This window comes from Artemia sp. Qi Xiang Cuo, chromosome 16 (genome assembly GCF_049724085.1).
Source record: "Artemia sp. Qi Xiang Cuo chromosome 16, ASM4972408v1, whole genome shotgun sequence".
NCBI lineage: Eukaryota > Metazoa > Arthropoda > Branchiopoda > Anostraca > Artemiidae > Artemia > Artemia sp. Qi Xiang Cuo.
The window spans coordinates 1,614,518-1,616,018 of NC_142809.1; the positions used below are offsets into that span (position 1 = coordinate 1,614,518).

Genomic DNA, 1,501 nt, shown 5'->3' on the forward strand with positions numbered 1-1,501 from the left:
CTAAAACGGTTTCACCCAAATAATCCCTAAACGTAATTTCAGCGTGTTCCTTTTGTTTTTGGCATCTCTGCGCTAATGCATTTCAAATTAATAAGAAACCTGATTCCCGCGCTAAAATAATTCATCGCTAAGATGTTTCTTGGAGAATTGTTTCCATGTCCTTTGGCTATTAATATCCTTTAGATTTCGACCAAAAGAGTTGTTTCCGAGGCAATGACATTAATGACTTGGATCTATTCCTGGAGAATCGTTTCTAGGCGAAAATTTTTAAAGTCTGACAGATGATGTCATTGGTTGATTGATCTGTCAAGAAAGGGGAATTAATTTGTTGTTTCTAAGGGGAATTATTGATTCACGATAGGTGAATTGAGGTCGACAGCACAGGTGTTCCAAGGTCGATGTTGTTGTTGTTGTAAGTGCACGCTCTCAGCGAATGTCAAGGTCGATGTTGTTGTTGTTGACACACTTGGAAATTTAGGTCATTGACCCCATTAACCACGTGTTCTCCCCAGGGAGGCTATGCCCATATATGGACTCCCGTCAGTATTCTATGCCCATATAAGGAGTCCCGTCACGAGTTATAGGGTCACTTCTACTTTTATTATGCTTTTATTTTTCCTTACCTTTCTTATTGCTGTTCTGTCTGGGGTAGTACTAGTAAATCTCTTCTCTGCTCACTCCAAAGAGCCCAAAATAGGGCAGTGAAGGCCACTTTTCTTCTACCTCGTTTTTACCCTTCCTCTGATCTTTATAATGATACTGGAATAGCTCCGCTGGAACGTATTGTGGGTAAAAGTTACCTTTATTTAGCACATTCTGCTTTTCTAGGTACACTTCCACCATCTCTGCAGCAGTTTTTCTTTCTGTCAGGCTCAGGTAGGTACTCTTCTTTTTTACATAGCTCTTATCGCAGGTTCATTTTACCTAAGCAATCATCAACAGCATGTCAGAGGTCTCCTGTTTATCGATCTATTCTACTATGGAACTCCATCCCTTCAGATGTCCCTTTTTCTCTTTCTGCAAAGGCTGCTTCTCACTTGGTCTTTTCTGAATAGTAATTCCCCCTTTTTTTTTTTTGCATTCCGTCCAAATTTATAGTAGAATGGCCTTATTGACTCCCACGATGACCACGTGGTTTATGGTTTTCTCAGTGAGAATGAAAAAAAAGATGAAATTCTCACTTGAAAAACCATGAATTTTTCAAATTCTAACTTGAAAAACCATTAAATTTAAAATTATCACTTGAAAAACCATGAATTTTGTCACATGTATGTCTGGTTTTATGGTTTTTCAAGTGAGAATTTGAAAATTCATGGTTTTTCAAGTGAAAATTTGAAAATTCATGGTTTTCCAAGTGAGAATTTGAAAAACAGGAACTTTCTCACTTGGAAAACCATAAACCACGTGGTCCTGTCACGAGTTTCTCACTTGGAAAACCATAAACCACGTGGTGCTGTCACGAGTCAGAACACCTGTGCTGTCGACCTCAATTCACATATCG

At 38.6% G+C, this 1,501-nt stretch overlaps 1 protein-coding gene across 1 annotated transcript in view; it reads left to right on the forward strand.

Annotated features, from left to right (window-relative positions):
• Positions 1-1,501, forward strand: part of LOC148942469 (tubulin polyglutamylase complex subunit 2) — a 129,967-nt gene that overhangs the window by 122,863 nt on the left and 5,603 nt on the right. The window contains exon 4 of the mRNA XM_089102645.1: positions 829-876. Coding sequence (XP_088958771.1) covers positions 829-876 — 48 coding nt within the window. The remainder of the gene's footprint in view (positions 1-828; positions 877-1,501) is intronic.